The 19633-nt window shown below is 39.2% G+C and overlaps 2 protein-coding genes across 3 annotated transcripts; both read right to left on the bottom strand.

Annotated features, from left to right (window-relative positions):
* Positions 1–730: 730 nt before the first annotated feature.
* On the bottom strand, positions 731–8075 carry u2af2a (U2 small nuclear RNA auxiliary factor 2a). Of its 2 annotated transcripts, none has more exons than XM_037676259.1 (12): positions 7538–8075; positions 5007–5148; positions 3838–3873; positions 3471–3574; positions 3062–3213; positions 2815–2931; positions 2567–2723; positions 2376–2455; positions 2026–2148; positions 1856–1942; positions 969–1217; positions 731–869 (listed from the first exon to the last, which is right to left on the bottom strand). In XM_037676259.1, exons 1-12 carry the CDS (start codon positions 7584–7586, stop codon positions 735–737), a joined length of 1431 nt encoding a protein of 476 aa, XP_037532187.1. In that variant the 5' UTR covers positions 7587–8075; the 3' UTR covers positions 731–734. The 2 variants fall into 2 exon arrangements, with proteins under 2 accessions (XP_037532187.1, XP_037532188.1); XM_037676260.1 differs by having other exon boundaries at positions 2585–2723.
* Positions 8076–9595: 1520 nt separating this feature from the next.
* On the bottom strand, positions 9596–13120 carry ccdc106a (coiled-coil domain containing 106a). Its single transcript, XM_037676876.1, has 7 exons — positions 13051–13120; positions 12876–12974; positions 12546–12767; positions 11595–11651; positions 11240–11509; positions 10951–11115; positions 9596–10851 (listed from the first exon to the last, which is right to left on the bottom strand). The coding sequence occupies exons 1-7, from the start codon at positions 13118–13120 to the stop codon at positions 10535–10537; spliced, it is 1200 nt and encodes a 399-aa protein (XP_037532804.1). The 3' UTR covers positions 9596–10534.
* Between the last annotated feature and the right edge of the window lie 6513 nt (positions 13121–19633).

Genomic DNA, 19633 nt, shown 5'->3' with positions numbered 1-19633 from the left:
ATTTTACAGCTGAAAACCAACAAAACTACACAGTATCAAAACAATTACAGCTGACATTCAGACTGAGTCCAATCAGACGACAATCATGCTGGAGGGGCAGCAGTTTGATCAAAATTCAAGAATAAAAAAACTAAACAAGAAGTCTCCTCTTGCCTCTCTGGTGATGTTGAAAAAACTGAGGTGGATGTTACAGCTACTGTATCTACATCGTTAACAACAATCCCCTTCATCTCCTTTCACAAACTGGTTTTCCTCCAACCTTCTCCATCAGAATATCCAATAGTTCCAGACTGCAGTTTCTGTCTGGTTTACTGACACCGGGCTGACTCCATTTAAATACAAACATTTGAAGTGTGGCTCCCCCTCCCCAACCAAAAATTAAACATCCCTCTCTCACAAAGTACAAAAGTCCACCCCCTCCCCTCGCCTTATTGTTGCACACGTTTCTCAAAAACCCTCAACTTCCCAGCCCACCCAACTACTCAACTAGAATCCAGGCCTAGCCCACCATTACAGCTCCTCCTGTCTCCAGTCACAACTACTGGTTTGAACATGCCACGTAGACCTCAAAGAATAAACTGGGTGTCACTGAAGCCATTTGTCAAATGATTAACAGTCCAAGATCGACTTGAAATGTTGCTCAGCCAAATCACTCCAAGGGCTAATTTGAAAATGGGTAGTACATTTACACTCCCTCCCCTAGTCCCCCCCTCCCCCCTCCCCCTGTGGCCCCTCTACCAGAAGTCCCGGCGATGATAAGCATCTGGATCGCAGTACTTCGTTACCACCACCCTGTTGGCAAACTTTCTTCCTGTTAGCCCCTGCATGGCCTTCTGGGAGTCGAAGACCGAAGTGAACTCCACGAAAATCTGTACGAGTGGAATAAAAATCAAAAGGTTATAATCCGACGAGCAACGAATGTTAAAAAAAAAAAATTACAAGATCTTTTGATGTTCAACGTTGCCTACCTTGCCAGTCCCGGGGATTTCCAGGCCGTCCACAGGACGAGGGATCTCGATGCTCTTCACTTGGCCGTACTTGCCGCACTCCTCCCTGACATCTTCTACGATCTCCTCGTACTCTTCATCGTCCAGAAGCTCTTCGGGGGCCACCATGTTCATCAGACACAGCACCTCAGTGGGCAGGCCACCCATCTGGGTGACAGAGCTGTTCAGACCTGGTACCTGCAGCGTCACTGGGGTCTGGTTGATAGTTGTCTGGAAGAAGAGACGATCATTACAAATCGTAGTTTGCTTCAAGTGTAAGACGACCCCCCCCCCATCTACAACACTCAAAGCGTTGTATCATAATACTCAAGTACTAAGCTCATAAATGTTGTTTTACATAATTTATCAAATCACAATTCTAAACAGCTTGACATCTTCTACCAAGTATAAGATTGTTTAAATTGATTTTCATTTATAAAGTAAGGACATTTGGAAGAAACAGAAATATGTTGCCACCTACATATTATTTCATCTAATGCTTACGGTTCCTGTTAATCTAGAAAATATCTGCTACAATCTGAACATTATAAGAACATAAAGAAAAATCTGCTCTAATGTTGTTGCTTGCTTAAATAATTAACACCAGAACTAAACCAGTGCCACACTGGAGCTGTATGACACTTGTGCCACCATAAACATGAACACAGCTTTTACCTTCAGCACCCCATGAGTTTGTTGAATCTTTTTTTTTTTTTGCACAAATAACTTAGATGTACATTTGTGCTTATTAAAAGTGTGAACATATGAAGAGCTGCAGATCTATTCGGCAATCTGTTTTAGCCCATTTTGGAGCCAACTATGAGCCTCCCACCATCCCACTGTCAACTGTCTAGCTGCTGGAAGCTCACCAGAGTGGCATTCTTGGATCCAACACTAGCTCTCTGCACCAGGAGCTTCTTGTCTCCAAGCTGCATGCCGTTCAGTCCAGCAATAGCCTGTGAAGACATGAAAACTGAGTTACCCGCTTCCATAAAACTTGTACAAAAGACGCATATTATTCTCATCTGGGACCCGTTACCTGATCGTTGAGGTTGACATCAACATATTCACAGAAGGCGTATCCTTTAGAGAGGCCTGTGGCGCTGTCTTTCACCAGGTTAAAGGCCTTCAGAGGGCCAAATGATGTCAACAGCTCCTTCACCTGAACGACAAAAGGACAGGTTTTTCCTCACAACAGGCACAGAAGGATAATACGATAAGTAGTTCCTTTTTTAGTGATTAAATACAAAGAAATAAAAATGAACCAGGGTTTTATTCATCAGAAGCCAGAGTAATGTATTTACTTTTCAAAAGACAGCTTTATATTAATGAAAATCTTTATTTCGTGGTACCTGAGCTATAGCTGGGTTTAGAGACAAAAACACTGACCTGGTCATCATTTAGGTAGTTGGGCAAACCACCAATGAAGAGTTTGTGAGCAGAGTCTGGCACCACTGTGGACACCACACCTACAGAACGTGCAAAGATAAGGAGTGTTAAACATGAAAAGCGAAGCTCACGTTGATATTAAGTGAACAATTATTTATAAAATTTTGATACAAGTATTTAAGGATAAAAACCATTAATTGTCTGTGTACCAGGCACATAGACACTAGGATTCTCGCTCATGCCAGGCAAGGGCTGATAATCGTGTGGACGACGAATTTTCAGGCTCTGGCCTTGAAAGATGATGCCATCAAAGGCCATGGCCTGAGTCGTTTCGTCCACTGAACGGAACTGCACAGAAACAGTTACAGATGTTTACACTTTTAACAAATAATATGTGTAAACATACGATCATAATGATTTTTCAAAGCTATTTCTGAACCTCAAGGAAGGCAAAGTTCTTATCCTGGTTAATCTGCACTGCAAGGACAGGGTTCCCAGGGGCCTGAGTAAGACCCCCTAAACGCATCTGAGCGTTGAAGAAGTCCATCATTGACTCCTACACAGAAGAGAGGAACGAGAAAAGTTTTTTTTTTTTTAACATTAAAACATGTTTTACTTTACAAAACACAGACATGAAAGTCACTTAAAGATGTTTAGAACTTTAGAGCAAATGCTTTATTTCTCACCTCTGTGATACCAAAGGGGATGTTGCCAACGTAGAGACGGCGGGCCTGCCGGGTCATCTGGCTGCCCACCACAGGTACAGGGGTGGGAGTGACAGACAGGCCATCTGGAGTCATGGTCGGCAGGAGGGCTGTGGCTGGGATTTGTCCTGCAGCTGGAGAAAAATAATCCAAAAACAACTAATTATCAAAAAACATATTTTTCACCCGTACATTACTGCATCATCATATCCACATTACAAACGAGCTGTGAGAAAGATAACCGACTAAACCAGGAAGGTTAACATTAACCCTCCTGCTGTTGCTGAGTCAAAACCCCAAGGTCTCAGATGGCCTGAGTTCATTTGGACCAAAGGACAACAGAAGGACTAAATTTTACTCGGACATAAACAAACTGAGAAAAACAAGTAACCTTGCATGGCTTTGTACTGCATGGGAGTAATGTGTTCAAAACCAGGTGGAGGAACATCCCAGTACTTCTTCACCTTCTTCTTCTTCTCACGATGAGGAGAACGGCTGTTTAGGAAACGGACGGAAAGAGAAATAAATCAAAATGTCATCAACATTTTTATTATCCAAGTAATTAACAACTAGAGTACAAAAATAAATCATGTTTTTAAAAACATTTATAATATAGTATACAAAGTTGCACGCCTTTAAAAAACTGCTGAACTGATATCAAAGAGAAAAAGTGATTGAAAACCCATATGAGCAAAAATAAAAAATTAAAACATATCCAGCATTATTTAAAGTGACTTTGTTTTAGTGAGTTGTGTTACCTTCCAGCGTTGTCCTGAGGGTAGTTGGCTGGTGAGCTGGAATGACATCAGAAGTAGTTCATGTTTCTCTTCAAGCACAATAACCAACATTTTTACTTTGCAAAACTGGAACATAAATTATCTTTGTACTCGAAATCTGGGCTCCAGAGCACAAAGAGTTGTTGAAGCATTGCAACTAGATTTGGTGAGAACATAAACTAGGGATACCTGTAACAGTGTGATGGACTATCAGTGTGTTTGTGTGTGAGTTGGCAGCCAAAATGCCAACAAAGTGTTTTAATGTAAAGGAACAGATTAAGATTTTTTTTTCTGTGTGGATTTTAGAAGGGAACATTTTTATTTAAACAATATAAATATTGAAATTAAATTTAGTAAACTGTCTATACTCAATCATTTTCGTTAGTAAATTTGTCAGAATAAAGAAGGTACTGTTGTGAAGCTGAGTCTGTCAGTCTTGGATGTTGTGCAGGTGTTTGAAACATTAACAGATAAAAAGTTTTTTGTTTTGCTTTGTAAAACAATGAAATCTGCCCGTGACTATTACCATTACACTTAACAAGATATTACCCTCAACACATCCAGGACTGCAGATTTTCAAGTTACACACAAGGTTTTCCAACAAAACATGGATCTGTTGCTTTGGTACAACAATTATTGTTTTGGCACAAACTTTCATCTGAATGATGAATTTTCCAAAGCAAAAAGAGATTTTATCAAACACTTCAGCTCAGGGTCATCGAGTTGGAAACAAAAACAAACTGAATATCTGAATAGTACAAAGACAACCAATATTATATCAAACTGACTAATATGCAAGAAAATGTAGGGTTTATGGGAAATAAGAGTTAAAAACTATATCAGTCAAAATATGCATTTTATTTGCAATACTGTGGTTTGATTAGTAAAACAGTATTTAAAAAGATAAAAATTAATGACTGCAAATTTGCAACAACTACTAAGTAAAACAGGTCAGTTCTTGCGTACATTTGAGGGGTTCGAGACAGACCCAATACATGTTGCACTATAAAAATTTAACTGACAAAAAAATAGCTGTTGTGTAGACGTCACTGATGCTCCTCAAGTTTGACCACTTTGGTCCTTAAATCCATTTAGAAGAACAGATAAGACAAAAGATTAACAGCTTGTTGGTATTGTAAACTAGTACTTACCTACGCCTGTGTCTTCGCTCCTTACTGTCTCCACGGCGGTCCCTGCTGCGTCTGTCCCTGTCTCTGCTCCTCCTCTTCCTCTCTCTGCTACGGCTGCGAGATGAGGACCGCCGGTGATGGCGGTTCTCTTTGTCCCTTTCAGCTGCAGGAATAAAGAGCATGTAAAACAACTACAGTGTTTGATTCAAAAAAGGCAGAACAGAGTGAGATTAAATATCATTCTTTGAACAATTATTTGACTTTAGGTAGAAAGTAGACATGAAAATTGTCAAAGCAATATGCATCAAACTGTGTAACACAACATTTAGTCATTGATCAAATGTTTTCCAAAGAAGGCTAAAAGTTTTCAACACTCAAATTAAAAGTTAAAAATAGATCTGGTTGGACTTCACAAGACGCAAGACATTGGATCTCGCTGTCATGATTGTTGCTGGAAGATGATCTGGTACTCATGTAGTTAACCAAGGACAAGAACTCTTTCCCCCCCCCCCAATGTTTTGAACATCTTCAGTGCCTTTTTGGACTTGCTATTATGTAAATTTTCTGTCTATATAGTAAACTGGAACCAACATGATTCCTCCACCAGCTTAGGAACTACATTTCTCTCCATCCCCCAGACACACAAACGATGGTAAACAAGACAAAATTACATAATCTATTTTTCTCTTTACAAAACAAAGGTAATACGTGGGTGAATTACAAAACAAATAAGAAGTTTGAAAAAAAGATTCAGTCTGAAATTATGTATAATTTTATTCAAACAATACAAATGTGCCACTGCTTTCATGAAAGACAAATAACTCAAATAGCGAGTCAAAGGCATTTGTTTTTCCTGGTCAGTTGTAGATAAATAAATTCATAAATATTAATTCAATTGGAAGTTTATTGCATATACAGTAGCCCCTCGTTTATCACGGGGATCCGGATCCTGAAGACCTGCGATAAGTGAAAAACCACAAAGTAGGAATAGTAGTACAAGTAGCAAGTAGTATATATATATATATATATATATATATAGGCGTTTTAAACCCTTCCCATACTCTTGCAATATTCTATACAATGTTTGTAAACTCTAAACGCTGTAAAAGAGCACAGATTGTCATGATTTCAGCTCCCTGCCTCCTCTGCTCTTTGCCACCTGCAAGCACTCTTGGCCACGCCCACTTTTCCGCTCTGCATGTTGAACAGCTGATCAGCAGTTCAGATGCAGCAGGAAGTTTATCCTGCAGTATGGGCTGCACAAAGCTGCAGGAGGACGCTTTTTCTGCAGCTCTGGCTGCACAAATGTGCAGCAGGTGCTAAATAATTCGAAATAATTGATTTGAAATAAAAATCCCATGCCGATTGTGCGGCTCATCCATCAATCAGCCAACTGTGTGTCATGTCCAATCTTATTTTGAAAAACCGTGATAGAGCGAGTCCGCGATAAACGAACCACGAAGTAGCGAGGGACTACTGTACTCAAAAAAAATCTACAAAATAATTTTTCATGTTTGTTGCTAAATTAAGTTTGCTAAACAATTAAACGGTTGAAAATTCAACTCTTAGATCCTTTTAAGAAATGTAATATTAATGGTTTTGCCATGATTGAATTGAGTGAAAACTGTAAAACAAAAACAATCTCCAGCCTCAAAGATACTTTAATCTAAAATTCAACAAATTATCTTCAACAAACCTGGAATGATGTAGCTTTTTTAATGCTAAGATTAAATAGTTAAATAAATGACAACTGCATGTGAGACAATCATGTAGCCTTGCTGACACCTTAATATTTGTAGGTCAAGAGCTTGTTTTGTGTTAAGTGGGATGTGACACCACTGTCTGCCCCCACACAGCTTCTACCCTGAAGCTGTTAAAACTCATGAATCCCTAATCAGGATTATCACTATGGGATTTTTTTATCACTGTAATTGACACTTTGATTGTTGATATGTGCTGCTGATTATCCATGCTGCTGATCTCATGCTGCTGTATTCATTTGTATTCATCTACTCACACAGACTCATGTTCGTGCTGCTGTTGTTTGGCATATTGCTTCTGCACTATTAAGTGTTTGTATTCTTAGTTTAGCATATTTCTTCTTAGTTCATATCTTAGATCTTTATAACGGTTTTCTTTTACAATTTATACTTTTGCTATTGTTGGATGTAACTGGGATCCTGTGGGTACACAATTTCGTTCCACCTCATGTACCACGTGATGCGAATGACAATAAAGAACCTTGTAATTGGAACAGCTGCTAATGCTAACTGGAAAAAGGTCCTAGTCTATCACATTACAGCCAATCCCAGATTTAAAAACCCCAACATTAAACTTAATCAATCGAGCTACCTATTACCAAACGTAATTTAAAGTACTGTATAGATTAGTAATATCACACGATTTAAAAAACAAACATAGTTTGGAGGCTTTTACGATTCTGGGTTAAAATGAGCCTGTAGATGCATCCATAGACTAGAAGGTTAATACAGCAGTAGTTTTAATCCTAATTATTAGTGTTTTTATTAGTGTATGGTTTTAAACTGGTTTACCTTGTTTGTTTTCAGACAGCTGTCTTTCGAATTCGTCGTAGTCCGACATTTCTGGGTTGTAGCTTGTTACGCTTTCAGCGGCTGCGTTGTTCAGACGGCGGTGGCTAGCTTAGCTAGCGACAAAGTGAGCGACACTTTAAAGAAAAGACCAATAGCTCGCCGTTATAGCTGCAGTTAGATAGCTTCAGTTACAAACCTTCGTGCCACTAAATTTTAAAAAAGTCATTAAGTAATTCACACATCAGCGGTGTGGTACGTTTTAGAAGGTAACAGAGAGAATCGACAAACAAAAACGTGCTCGTGTTAGCCTGCTAACGTTAGCAAAGTTAAGAAGAAAAGGCCCGCTACGAGCGCCGAATGAATTAGTCTTTTTCCAAACAAAATGCAAATCCAAGGGGATCGCTAGCCGACAAGATACACTCGTTTGACCGAACAAACCAAATATTTGAGCTTTCTGACGTTTTAAGACAGCAGAAAACTGTAGAAATTTCAGTATGCCCGCTTTTTTGCTCCGTGTCCGAGATAGCCCCTGACACCGGAAGTTGATGAATGTTGTTTCCTGTGAAAAAATAAAAGCATACCTTTTAATCAACATCATAAAAACAAGCTTACCCTCGTTTTCCACTATATTTATTTTTCGCCAAATGCGTTTAATATAACCTGATAATAAAAATAAAATATTACAATCTGTTAAAAAGGGAAACTCTTAATTTTGCAGATAAAGTTTTCCTTCTTTGCAAGCCAAGAATGATTTAAACTCTGGACTTGGGGAAATTGAACAGTTGTCCTTTAAAGACAGCCCATTAAAATAGAAAAACAAAATTAAAAACTTATCAACAACAGAAGTGTTATAGTCTTTTATGCTGAAACGTTTTCATATTTGTCATCACCAAAAATCAGTCAATCACATGACAAAAACAATTCATCTGACACAGCATGTGTACAAATAGCACAATAATAATTATGTAGTAAGAATAACAGAATGGAACAGTCAGAAATTCACACAAGTACCGGTAGTAGGAAAACAAATGTTTTATTGCACTTCTTTTAACAGTACTTTTAATGAATTATTTGCATTTTCCGCATTGCATGGTGGTTCAATTTTATAGACGACAAATCTCCCAATTTATATAAATTCCAATGATTTAATGACATTTAATTTATGCTGTTCATTAGGTGAGTATAACACATGTAAACAGGAAGTTTTCAGATACTTCGTACCAGATTTGTTACTTTTTAGCTGTAACATCCATCCATTATCTTTTACCCTTTTTCCATTTTGGGTCATGGGGGTCGCCGGTGCCCATGTCCAGCAATCACTGTGCGAGGGGCGGGGTACACCCTGGACGGGTCTCCAGTCCATCACAGTGCCACATAGAGACAAACAAACATTCACGCTCACCTAGGGACAATTTAGAGTTACCAATCAGCCTAACCTGCATGTTTTTGGTCTGTAGGAGGAAACCAGAGTACCCGGAGAAAACCCACGCATGCAAACTCCACCCAGAAAGGCCCCTGGACCGGGATTTGAACCAGGGACCTGCTCACTGAGAGGCAGCAGCTCTACCAATTGCGCCACCGTGCTGCCCTAGCTGTAACATCAGACACTAAAATGTTGTTAGAATCATATTATAGTACCGGTAGTTCCCTCCTAAAATTTAGGCCAATAATCAAATTCCTTACTGTTACATCATAAGACATCCTCATATTTCCCCTTAATGATAAATGCACTGCAAATTATGGTTCAATGTAGCCTTCGTCTTTGAAAAGCATAGATTTTAGGACTCCTATCCTTTTGGGCGTCACATGCACAAATAGACATTAGAAAACACATCCTTCGTACACAAAAACGGACTACTTTTGTTGATTTTTTTTAAATGTAAAAAAGTGTTATGCTCACAGATTTTCACAAGGAACCAAAACAATATAACAAATAGCCAGGTGAATATGCAGTCATAATTTACAAAAAATGTTGTTTAAACAATACCTTTACAAGATTCTCAACATCACAAATGACATTTAATACAATTTAGTAAGGGACATATATAAATAATGTGGTTTAGCAGTTTGTAGTGGATCGACTGAAATTGTTCAGAAAGCATAAATTTGGCCAAACTTTTTGTGGCCAAAAAGTCATTTTAAACTGAATTCCTGGTTGAAATGAATGACTGCCTCTTGAATTCAGATGCATGTCGCTGCTAAAAGTGCATCCGCGCCACAAATACCAATCGTATCTTAATGTGAGTGATCTGAGCATGATTTTTTTTCAAGTTTTAATTTTTTCAATGCTAAAGACATGAAAAGGGAATTTGATTGTTTCTACTATGTAAGTACAAAACTACATTAAGGCAAGTAGAAAAATTGTGTACCAGTAATAAAAAAAGCAAATATAACATATTAAAATGGGGATAAGTTCTTTAAAACATACAATATCAGTACAGTAGAACATATAAAAGTTGTTAAAGCTGACAGTTGGTCAATTCTGTGTATCAGGAACTCTTTTTCAGAAATATTATTTAGTTTCACAAGCCAAATGAATTCAACGTAGTGACTGAGTGACTGGATTCAACCTGATCGAGATGAGGACAGAAATAAAAAAACGTTATGTCTCTAAAACATGTAATGTTGGCTTGAACTAGTTTACTGGTAAAATCAAAGCTTTCCATTTTCTTTATAATACACATTCCTATTTCTTTTAGAATGACAGATGTGACATTGCTTTCCTTCTAATAACCTACAGTACTTTTTTCTATTTCCAAGTACAATTGACACCCCACATGTTCAGTTTGGTGAAGACTTGTCAAACAAACACACGAACCATGTTGAAAGTGTTAGTGTGATGTGAAAGGTTCAACATAAATGAAAACAGTCTGAGTCACAGAGTGAGTTTGGGAATCATCTTCTCTCCAGCAGCAGAACCCAACTGCCTTTTCTCTTCTCGTCTTACTCTCACTTTCTGTATTCTAAATGACTTTCCATTAATATTTTTTTCTTTTCTCAGTGTCTGAACCTGTAGGAGATGGGCAGCAGAAGGTTATTCTTCTTTAACGCCTGCACTCTGCTGAGTGTCTCTTCATCCAGGGCAACGTAGCAGCGCTGGGCGTAGTCCAACAGTTTTTCCTTTGATGGGTCAAACTCTCCCACCTCTGCCACTTTCTCTGGGGCCACTAAAAGCAGCTCAGCGATGGGTGTGGTAGAGGCCACGGTGTTGCGGTCAACACCATGGATTTGAAAGGCTTTTGACATATTTTTGAGACGCTGGTAAGTAAGCAGGATCTTCTTATAACGAAACAGCACTCCAGCAGCATCTTTTACTGAAAAAATAAGTTGCCCAGGAGAGTTAGCTCCATTCATCTCTTGGTAATGACTACAGTTAAACTGAAAATCCAAGTCTTGTTGCTAGATTTTCTTACCTCTCTGCCGCTCTCTTGGAGCTCGGAAAAGCCGCCTTCTCTTCAACTGGTGCCTGTTGGTGTTAATTGTGTCTGACATGACATCTTCCCCTGATATAATTTCCTCTTCAATGAAGCCATCCTGCTCCAAATAGTAATCAGATTCTCCCAGGAGTGAGAGGGAATCTGTGAAGACAAAAATGATCTACTTTACAAAATCCAGTCAGTAAAAGGCACATACAGAAAACCATAATTTCATTAAGGTAATTAGATAAAGCAAATATGAAATAAACCAAGTGATTTGTATTACCTGGACCACTATGGCCACTCATTTCATTTAGGGGTGATCTTGTGACACTGCCACTTTTGCTGCCACTGGCTGTAGTACTGGGAGTGCTGTGACCGTGGCCTTGCAAAAGGGACTGGGATTGTGTAGAGTTGAACAACGCATTTATAGATGTGAGCTGAGTGCTCATTGGATTGGAGACGTGATTTTTGGAAGACACTATAGTGGGAGGACCAGGCCTTCGCTGGATAAACTGACGTGAAGGGAAATGCTGTGAGTCTGCTTTCTGTTGTTCTATGAAGAGAAAAGACAAGCTGCACCAGAATATCTAATAATGATTTTTTTTTTTATACAGTTAGACAAAAGTCTATGTTTTTACCTGGAGGATGGTCATCTTCTCTTCTTGCCCTCCAGGTAAATCGCCTTGATTCGTACCCTAGTGAGAGGCAAACGCCAAGAGAGACAAAACTGTTGAAAAGAAAAACAAACTTTCCCAATATTTCTTATTAAACCGGAAGTCAAACTGTTGGACCTATATCCTCTTGCTCACTGATGGGGGATTTAAAGGTCACAGATGTTTCACTTACTTATGTCAAATTGATTTAGAACCATGTACGTGAAGACAAGAGAGTCTTTCTATCTACTCAGAGAGGAGCCTGATAACTGAAAACTAATAGCTGATACTCTGACGCCTTCAAGAGATGTGCTGTGAAGCAGAGGTTGTCTTCACCTCGCCTCTGTCTAATAACCATTATAAAAATACACTTCTTTATACTGCCTGTGAGCAGACCTTGGGAGACTAAGCGACATGTAAGATCTTGGTGCTTGTTTTTTCAACTGCTGCTCCCCTTGCAAGATTAAACCTGGGTTAAAAAGGTCTTCTGGTTTTCCATCCATCCATCCATTATCTTTACCCGCTTATTTCATTTTGGGTCTGGTGCCCATGTCCAGCAATGACTGTGCGAGTGGCGGGGTACACCCTGGACGGGTCGCAAGTCCATCACAGGGCCACATAGAGACAAACGAGACAAACAACCATTCACTCTCTCACTCACACCTAGGGACAATTTAGAGTTACCAATCAGCCTAACATGCATGTTTTTGGTCTGTGGGAGGAAACCGGAGCACCCGGAGAAAACCCACGCATGCACGAAGAGAACATGCAAACTCCACCCAAAAAGGCTCCTGGACCGGGGTTTGAACCAAGGACCTGCTCACTGAGAGGCAGCAGCTCTACCAGTTGCGCCACTGTGCTGCCCTTCTGGTTTGCTTTGCGTGGCTATTTATTTAATGAGTTGATGATAGGATAATTAAATTATCCAACACTCACCATTACTATACTGACTCTGACTTTGCTCTTGTCCCTGGCTCTTTGTAGAAAAAATGAAACGATCCAGCTGGCATCGAAGGAAGTCCCTCTCCTCTTTCAGGTCTTCGATTCTTTTCTGCAACCAGGAGTTTTTTTCAAGAGAGATCTGGAGCTGGGTCCGCAGGTTGGTGATCACCATGTACGAGTTGTTTACGGGAGGTGGGCCAGCATTTGAGGGTGACTCTGAGGATGACAAGGAGAGTTTGAAAGGTCATGGAATATGCTGCACATGAGCAGAATTAATAAACTGTCAGAGGACTGTGATTTCTTTATACTTTATCTGATATTCACCATCAAAATTCTGATCAGGCTGGTTGAAAAATCCTTGCTGCTCAAAGCTGTTTTCCTCATAGGGGATGGATATTTCATAGGCATCCTCATTTTTTGGAGCTGCAAGAAGTGAACCACAAGATTTATGAGCTGTGTGATTTAACGGCAGGACAATGATGAGTAAACCAAATCTTACTCTGTAGGTGAAGAGAGCCTGTATGGCTTTTGGATGTAGAAGCAGCATCACTCCTGTTACCGTCCTCCATCTAACACAAACATTTAGTTAATTTAAAACAAATGCCAAAGAGTCAGATATATACATATAAACACATTCAAGAGACGAAGTTTGAAATCTGCAGCACAGAGTAATGCGACTATTTTGAACAATGTTGTGCTTTGCTTAAATCAAACCAGCGCTAATTTAACTAAATGTTCTCGAGACAAGCTTCTACAATATAAACCGAAACTGTCCAACTGTCTTTATTACTCAAGAACAAGTTAACAAAAGCCTGAAACAGCGCTCACAATGCGTCAGAGACAAGCTTAGACAACGTTAGCTGTGTGCAAGTAAGGTTAGCACGAAAATGTAGTCCGAATTTATAAATCCATTTCCTTTTTATTATATACACTAGGTTGTTTAATTCCGTTATTGTGGCACTAATAAGATCTCCGCACTAAAAATATATACCACAGAAAGAGGTACATACCACTTAGCGTCTGTAATAACTAAACAGTGCACATGTAATAAGACGTTATTACTCAGTCATAGCTCCATTTCACCAGATTGCCTGCAAGCTAACAAGCTAACAATAACAATCACCGCTCTTTAGTTTTTTTTTTTAAGCGCTCTGACGTCATTTCCGGCTACAATAAGGTCGAAACTGAGAAAATGCAGCTTGTTTATTTTATTTATTTTATCTCCGTGAACCGTCTGCTGACTGGCGCATGGTGCTAACGCATGTATTATTATTATGTATGTATTATTATTATTATTTTATAAGTCTGCGTCTAAACAAAAATAACATTAGTAATTTTCCAGACGCACAGTTTTGCGCTGTAACGCAATCATCTTGACATATTGTGATTACTGTTTGTTGTCTTTTTTTGTCCATTTGAACTCGGAAAAGATTTCAACAAACAAACAAAACTGACTGTTACAGACGGGGCCGACTTGCAGGACAGGTTAAACAGGTGACGGTGTCAGGTTTCAGTAATGGTGGCTTCTCTCGAAAACAAGACTTCGAAACGCACGATTTACACCATAAATTATTTTCTATTTTAGGATCTTGACAGCCACACTAAAGGGTAAGTGCTTTTTGTTTATCACGAAAGTTATTGAAAATCTGTATAAACCTGATAGTTTTGCCTGAAAAAGTCCCGTGATCACTGCATGAAAGGTGTGGCACCTTTCAGGGCATCTTAAGGTAAAAAAGTTGGGACACTAAACAAATTGTGAATAAAAACTGAATGCAATGATGTGGAGATGGCAAATGTCAATATTTTATTCGTAATATAACATAGATGACAGATCAAAAGTTTAATCTGAGTAAATGTAACATTTTAAAGGAAAAATATGTTGATTCAAAATTTCACAGTGTCAACAAATCCCAAAAAAGTTGGGACAAGTAGCAATAAGTGGCTGGAAATAGGAAATTGAGCATATAACGAACAGCTGGAAGACCAGTTAACACTAATTAGGTCAATTGACAACATGATTGGGTATAATCTAGCTGTTTTTTTGTTTTGTTACCTTTTCCTTTTAGCCATCCTATTTGTTAAAAAAAAAAAAAAACTGTAGTATGCTTTTTTTATAACTGTTTATTGTTGTTACTGTTGTCCATTGTTGTCATCTTTCTTTGTTGAAATCAGGTCTCTCTTGTAAATGAGTCCTCGAGGCTCAATGGGATTTACCTGTATAAATAAAGGTTGATAAAAAGAGCTTCTCAGAGTGTCAGTGTCTCTCAGAAGCCAAGATGATAAGAGGATCACCAATTCCACCATTTTTGCGCAGAAAGATAGTGCAGCAATACCAGAATGGTGTTACCCAGCGTAAAATAGCAAAGACTTTTAAGTTATCATCATCAACCGTGCATAACATCATCAAAAGATTCAGAGAATCTGGAACAATCGCTGTGCGTAAGGGTCAAGGCCGTTAAACTCTACTGGATGCTCATGATCTCCGGGCCCTTAAACGTCACTGTTTGCACCTCAAACAGGAATGCCACTGTCAAGGAAATAACAGAATGGGCTCAGGAATACTTCCAGAAAGCATTGTCAGTGAACACAATCCACCGTGCCATCCGCCGTTGCCAGCTGAAACTCTACAGTGCAAAGAGGAAGCCATTTCTAAGCAAGCTCCACAAGCTCAGATGTTTGCACTGGACCAGGGGTCATTTAAAATGGAGTGTGGCAAAATGGAAGACTGTTCTGTGGTCAGATGAGTCACGATTTGAAGTTCTTTATGGAACACTGGGACGCCATGTCATCCGGACCAGAGAGGACAAGGATAGCCCAAGTTGTTATCAACGCTCCGTTCAGAAGCCTGCATCACTGATGGTATGGGGTTGCATGAGCACTTGTGGCATGGGCAACTTGCATGTCTGGAAAGGCACCATTAATGCAGAGAACTATGTTCAGGTTCTAGAACAACATATGCTCCCATCTAGACGTCATCTCTTTCAGGGAAGACCCTGCATTTTTCAACACGATAATGCCAGACCACATTCTGCAGCAATCACAACATCATGGCTACGTAGGAGAAGGATCCGGGTACTGAAATGGCCAGCCTGCAGTCCAGATCTTTCACCTATAGAGAACATTTGGCGCATCATAAAGAGGAAGGTGCAACAAAGAAGGCCCAAGACGATTGAACAGTTAGAGGCCTGTATTAGACATGAATGCGAGAGCATTCCTATTTCTAAACTTGAGAAACTGGTCTCCTCTGTCCCCAGACGTCTGTTGAGTGTTGTAAGAAGAAGGGGAGATGCAACACAGTGGTAAAAATGGACTTGTCCCAACTTTTTTGGGATTTGTTGACGCCATGAAATTTGGAAACAACAGATTTTTCCCTTAAAATGAAACATTCTCTCAGTTTAAACTTTTGATCTGTGATTTGTGTTCTATTCTGAATAAAATATTAGATGTTGGCACCTCCACATCATTGCATTCAGTTTTTATTCACAATTTGTTTAGTGTCCCAACTTTTTTGGAATCAGGTTTGTAATATTGTTGCACTTATTTATATGTAGGTATTTCTAAAATCATCAACTATTGAAGTACATGTTGTAGTTTTATCCCCAGCAACAAACATATTAAAATGTAAAAGAAAAACAGTAATAAGATCTAAGATATTAACTAAGAAAAACATTAATAAAAATACACTAAGCACTAGTAATATAAAAACTACGTCAAACAGCAGCACGAACATTAGTCCATGTGAGCAGATGAGTATGAATGAACACAGCAACATGAAACAGATCAGCAGCAACATGAAACAGATCAGCAGCAACATGAAACAGATCAGCAGCAACATGATGCAAATTTTCACACTGATTATTCTGGTTAGAGATTCATGAGTCTAACAGCCTCAGGGTAGAAGCTGTTCCTCAGTCTAGTGGTTCTACACTTAATGCTCCTTAACCTCCTTCCTGAGGGGAGCGGGGCAAAAAGTGTGTGTGCTGGGTGAGTGGGGTCCTTCATGATGCAGGTGGCCCTCTTCCTCCATATGTGTACTGTATATGTCTGTGATGGTGGGGAGACTGACTCCAACAGACTTCTGTGCAGCCTTCACCACTCTCTGCAAAGCTTTTCTTTCTGCAGCTGTGCAGCCTCCATGCCACATGCCATGCTCGAGCACAGGATGCTCTCCACTGCACACCTGTAGAAGGAGGTGAGGACTGAGCTTTCCAGACCAGCTCACCTCAGCTGCCTGAGAAAGTAGAGTCTCTGATGAGCTTTCTTAATCAGGCTGGTCCTGTTGTTGACCCAGCTGAGGTTGTCATTCAGGTGTACACCCAAGTACGACCATCTCCTTCGTTTTCGTGACATTGATGTAAAGGTTGTTCTTCCTGCACCAGTGCTCCAGGTGTTCCACCTCCTGCCTGTAGCTGGACTCATCATTGTTTGTGATGCATCCCACCACCGCTGTATCATTTGCAAACTTTACAATATGACAGCCTGGATGGGTAGCTGCACATTCATACGTGAGCAGAGTAACCAGGAGAGGGCTCAGTACACATCCCTGAGGGGAGCCAGTGCTGAGTGGAGGAAGAGAAGTTGTGGATCCTCACTGACTGTGGTCTGTTTGTTAAGAAGTCCAGAACCCAGTTGCAAATGGAGGAGCTTAGTCCTAGTGTGAACATTTTGTCCATCAGGGTCTGGGGAATCATGGTGTTGAAGGCAAATGAAGTCCACAAAGAGCTGATACTTTGTTGTAAACATGCAATTTGTTCCAGTTGTGTCTAATTTTAAGGATTTTGTGACCCAGACACATTTTTGTCATGGACTGTAAATTTGTGACTAATGTCAGTTTTTATCCCGGTATAGTATTTTTTTTTCTCATCTTCAGTTTTATTCTAATTTTCATATTTTTGTGACCCAGAACAATTCTGGGTCTTTTTACATATCTGTTAATGGATATTTTATGTTATGTGTTGTATATTTGGGGACACTTTATTGTTTATGGTTGGTTTGTTGTGTCATGAGACAAACATTTTCTTGTTCAGTATTTATTTGTTTTAAATTATTTTTGAGACCCAGATCATTTTTGGGTTACTTTGCCGTTGGTTTTCATCTGTTAGTGGTCATATTGTCACGAATTTTAAATTTATGGTCAGTTTATGCATATTTTTGCAAAGTTTGTTCAGTCTTTGACCAATGACGGACCAGTTCTTCTGTCAGTAGTTATTTTCTTCACATGTAACAATTGTATATTTAAAAATGCATGTGAATATATCACATTTGTTCCTCTCTTTTCAGACCAACCATGGTACAAAAGTATGACGGGTTGTCCCACTGTAAGTTCGCCCTGGTGTTCGCGGTGCTGATGGACCTGTTGGGTGTGACGTCTCTCCTTCTGGGCGTCTTTGCTCCACTAGAAATCCACGGCAGAGACTTTGGGGACCTGCTGGTGTACACAGGAGCTCTGCTGGTATTATTTTCCTTAGCAGGCTGGGTCCTGTGGTACAGTGGCAACATTGAAGGTCTAGCTTTAAAAAAGAATCACAGCGGGACTGTGGTTGATGCGGTGGACCGAATGGCTCGCTCGTTGAGTCGCAGGATACGGCTCCCCAGGTCACATAGCAGCGCTACATAAGGAGTCGAGCCGACATTTTAAAGCTCACGAGTTGCTTTGCTTTCTGTTACACAATGAACTGCCTTACACCCGGTTTCTATTTTGTTGTCACTTTTTAACTGTGGTGGATTTTCCTAAAATAATGGTAGAATAAAGAACTTGAGAAACATCTTTTGTGTCAATTTTCTACAAGTTCAACAGAATACAATGGCTGAGATGAATTTACAGAGGACGTAAAATGTAAAAATGAGTATATTTCTACATGGGGGATCATGATTTGTGCATTTGGACCCACAAGCCTGTCAGCTTCCAGGAAGCACCCATGAGCACGAACACCAAAATCGATGAACTGAAGGGGTTTCATGACCTGTAGTCGCCCAGTTTAGAAGCCAACACAAATACCTTATGATTCAGTAAATATGAAATGTATTCATAATACCCTTTTATACCAGTTTGTCTTGCAATCATAACTTGGTAAAATTTTGTATCCACACAAACAAGTTAATAATAAATAAAAAAAAACGGGGATGGATGTGCTCTACACAAAGGTGAATATGTGGACTAAAATACTTTTTTTTCTTGATTTACATCATCTTTTGTCAATAATCAGTCACTGAGCTGTGATGCATTGACACCAGATTAAAACAGAACCACTGAGAATGAAAAGAACGTTAAGTGACAATCATATTTGCACAAGGTTTATTTAATACTCGGTCTTTTCTGGAAAAATAAGGCGCTTCTGTGACATCAGATTGTTTAAACACAAATACTGCAGGAGACACTTGGGAGAATGTGTTTCCCTCATTTTACTAATCAAAATCAACACAAAGCATCTCGAGTCTCTTAAGCACTTTCATGAAAACAAAAAAAAAGTTTAGAAAATAAATATTTTAAAGAGATTTGAGATTTTACATAAGACACGTTTATAATGTGCAGATACTTGCATTTACTCCACCTGGAACAACGAGCACTTTGAGTTAACGCTTGAAGCTGAAATTCCAGAAACACTCAACACAAAAGATATGTCAGATTTAAATAAAGCATTAAAAAAAGTTTAAATTTTTGATTGTTTTTATGCTGACTGAACAAAAACCCGTTTCCAGTTTACTAGTAAATAATCAGCACCTTCAAGAGGAGACTAGTTCAACTTCATGATTCAAATAAAACAGATTATTCTCTGCATGTTGATCAAAATACAGAAAAAAATCTGTTAATTCTCAGCAAAACTGAATTCATCATTAGTGCAAAAGTCCATAAGGAAGCTTAAAAAGATACCATCCACAGCACTTATATCAAAATCAAATGAGGGCATAATCATTTAAAATCTACAAACAAATGAGGTAAACAGATTTGAAATATCAAAAATCAAATCAATACTTTTATTGCCGCCACATTTAGAGGTTTGTTCCAGTCTCTGTCCACATCCTTTCATGCTCCATTGCTGTAAAAATGTCCACTTCGTCTCATGTGGCAAACACAGATTGTG

The sequence above is a fragment of the Nematolebias whitei genome, chromosome 5, assembly GCF_014905685.2.
Source record: "Nematolebias whitei isolate Nwh7 chromosome 5, NemWhi1, whole genome shotgun sequence".
Classification (NCBI taxonomy): Eukaryota; Metazoa; Chordata; class Actinopteri; order Cyprinodontiformes; family Rivulidae; genus Nematolebias; species Nematolebias whitei.
The sequence above is the reverse complement of the archived record's forward strand: the minus strand, read 5'-3'. Positions and strand labels throughout refer to the sequence as shown.

What these genes read in the sequence shown, in the direction of transcription:
- u2af2a (XM_037676259.1), bottom strand. Translation starts at nt 7,586, where the DNA reads ATGTCGGACTACGACGAATTCGAAAGACAGCTGTCTGAAAACAAACAA. An exon ending in ATGTCAACCTCAACGATCAG is followed by an intron (nt 1,943 to 2,025) that starts GTAACGGGTCCC and finishes ATGTCTTCACAG; the next exon opens with GCTATTGCTGGACTGAACGG. An exon ending in GATCCAAGAATGCCACTCTG is followed by an intron (nt 1,218 to 1,855) that starts GTGAGCTTCCAG and finishes CTCTTCTTCCAG; the next exon opens with ACAACTATCAACCAGACCCC.
- ccdc106a (XM_037676876.1), bottom strand. Translation starts at nt 13,120, where the DNA reads ATGGAGGACGGTAACAGGAGTGATGCTGCTTCTACATCCAAAAGCCAT. An exon ending in AGGCTCTCTTCACCTACAGA is followed by an intron (nt 12,975 to 13,050) that starts GTAAGATTTGGT and finishes CACTTCTTGCAG; the next exon opens with CTCCAAAAAATGAGGATGCC. An exon ending in AGAAGATGACCATCCTCCAG is followed by an intron (nt 11,510 to 11,594) that starts GTAAAAACATAG and finishes TTCTCTTCATAG; the next exon opens with AACAACAGAAAGCAGACTCA.